Consider the following 2323-nt stretch of genomic DNA (forward strand, 5'->3'; position numbering starts at 1 on the left):
CAAATAATGATATCGTGTTTATTAGTACCACTAATTAAAGAAGATGTGTGGCAAATATATATAATCATTGTTCGTTATGATCACCCAATTCCTGAAACTTCAAAGTTACCGTTTAATGTAAAACCCCTTTTAAGGACAAGAATGATATGAAATGTGGATTTCTCAGCCTCATAATAATTGCACGATCCCTTAAGGTTTTATATAGAAAACCGAATGTCGTGAATTCCATGGTAAAAGAACTGGTACAATGGTGTGAGGCCCCACCATTCTTGAAACAACCATCTTGTTCTCCCTCCTCACTCTATCTTCTTTGCCTCGTAAAAGTTTCTGTGTGAAATTGTATGAAAAAAATCTTTGACCGCTTACTTATGCAAAACTATGCTCTCCCTTCTTGCTTTTAAGGGGAACTAAATAGGCGAGCCATCCTTTGCTTTGTCTTTGTAGAATACTATTGGTGAGGTTCTTTATTACTCTGCCAAAAGGCATGCGGTTAAGGTATTAATAAAGTAGTAGACTATGGTTTCATATTATATTTTTATATTAATAAAAATATATTCACTACCAAAAACTATAAGAATAATTATTTTCTTGACAACAGAGTTTCTCCACTCCAATTTTTTCACTGCACAGATGGAAAATAAGGGATTGTAAATTTCTTTAATGACAAATAAGAAATTGTTCCAATAGAGGTTTATTGAAATAAATTAAATAGTCACTTGCTCTGTTCCAAATTCTAGGTTGTTTTAATAAATTTAAAATACATAGATTTTATTATGCATTTAGATAAATATTATATCTAGATATATAACAAAAATTATGGAACGGAGGGAGTATATATAGAGAGTAAATATTAATAGTGATGTTCCTCGCCCTATATATATGTAGTACTCGATCAGACGATCACACCCTTATATGGCTTAAGCCAGGCCGGGCACTTGCATTGCATCTGCTCCTACCGTAAGGACAGCGTGCCCTATCCATGCAGCAGCAGCACTCACCTCCAATAATCATGGCGCTAGCGATGCGTCGTCTCTCCCGTTCGTCCTAGGTCCTACGATTTCTGGGAACAGAATCCACCGCCGCCATGTCCAAATTTAGCGAAACTAAGCCCGATTGGTCGGGGGTAGGGACTGTCGGACTGATCGCAGTTTATTTTTTTGCTCCTGCTACTTCCTGCCTTCCTGGAACAGTAATTAGGACGGAGGGCCTTGCATTGGTATGGAGCAGGAGCCACCATCCGCCGCCGCTTCCAGCATCGGGGCTGCAGCTGTCCCTGGCCCTCGCGCCGGCGGCGGCCGGACGCCGCGAGGAGGTGGCGGCGCCGACGGCTTACGTCGCCGGAAAGCAGGTGCGGCTGTTCCCTTGCCTCTACTGCAACAAGAAGTTCCTCAAGTCGCAGGCGCTCGGGGGGCACCAGAACGCGCACAAGAAGGACCGCGCCACCGCCGGCTGGAACCCGCACGCCTACGGCGACGACGGCGCAGTCGCCGCGGCGGTGCCGCGGGACGCGCTCCGCAGAGGTGGCACAGCCAGATCCGCCGCCGCCGCCTTGTCCGTGACGATCGCCTCGCACTGGCACGGCATGGAGCCCCCCGCCGGCGTCAAGGTCGAGATGCCGGACGGCAGCACCCGGCTCTTCGCCGACCACGACCTGCTCCCGGGTGCGGGGGCAGCCTACCCCTCCGCCGTGTCCGGTGGGCGCGATGGCACGGTGGAAATGCACAACTGGAGGAGGACCTCCCGGAGAACGCCGACGCCAGCACCGCGCCCTCCAGCTCCGGCGGGGAGATCGATCTATCTGGAGCTGCGACTCTAGATCATATCATCCACAATGCGTGCTTCCTCATTATTCTTAACTGCCAGTGCCAGTATCATATAGTGCCGGCCATCAGGTGTAGGTGACCGGGTGATGGTGCGTATCTCAACATGTCAGATTAGTATATATGCTCTAATATTCGCCTCTGTGCATCACATTTAAGTAGTACTGATTTTCTTGCTTTATTCAGTGGAAGCTCATATTCTATGTTGCTCATATTTCCTGTTCATATATATATATATATATATATATATATATATATATATATATATATATATATATGGGGCATATGTATGTACCGACCTAAAAATATTCTATTCTCTCCATTTCACATTATAGGACGCGGATACATAATTTAAAATATAAATATATAGAGTATATGTATATCTATGTGTATAACAGCATCTATATATTTAAAATATATAGAGTATATCTATGTGGGACCTGCATGAACAGTGCACGTGTGTCCCACTTAAATAGTACGTGGGACCCGCATAAAATAGTATG

The 2323-nt window shown here is 45.2% G+C and overlaps 1 protein-coding gene across 1 annotated transcript; it reads left to right on the plus strand.

The window, feature by feature from the left end:
• Nucleotides 1–1084: 1084 nt before the first annotated feature.
• LOC120659156 lies at nucleotides 1085–1816 on the plus strand. The gene has a single exon (XM_039937204.1). The coding sequence runs from the start codon at nucleotides 1085–1087 to the stop codon at nucleotides 1814–1816; it is 732 nt and encodes a 243-aa protein (XP_039793138.1).
• Nucleotides 1817–2323: the final 507 nt, after the last annotated feature.

This window comes from Panicum virgatum, chromosome 2N (assembly GCF_016808335.1).
Source record: "Panicum virgatum strain AP13 chromosome 2N, P.virgatum_v5, whole genome shotgun sequence".
NCBI classification, from domain to species: Eukaryota; Viridiplantae; Streptophyta; class Magnoliopsida; order Poales; family Poaceae; genus Panicum; species Panicum virgatum.

What these genes read in the sequence shown, in the direction of transcription:
- LOC120659156 (XM_039937204.1), top strand. Translation starts at nt 1,085, where the DNA reads ATGTCCAAATTTAGCGAAACTAAGCCCGATTGGTCGGGGGTAGGGACT.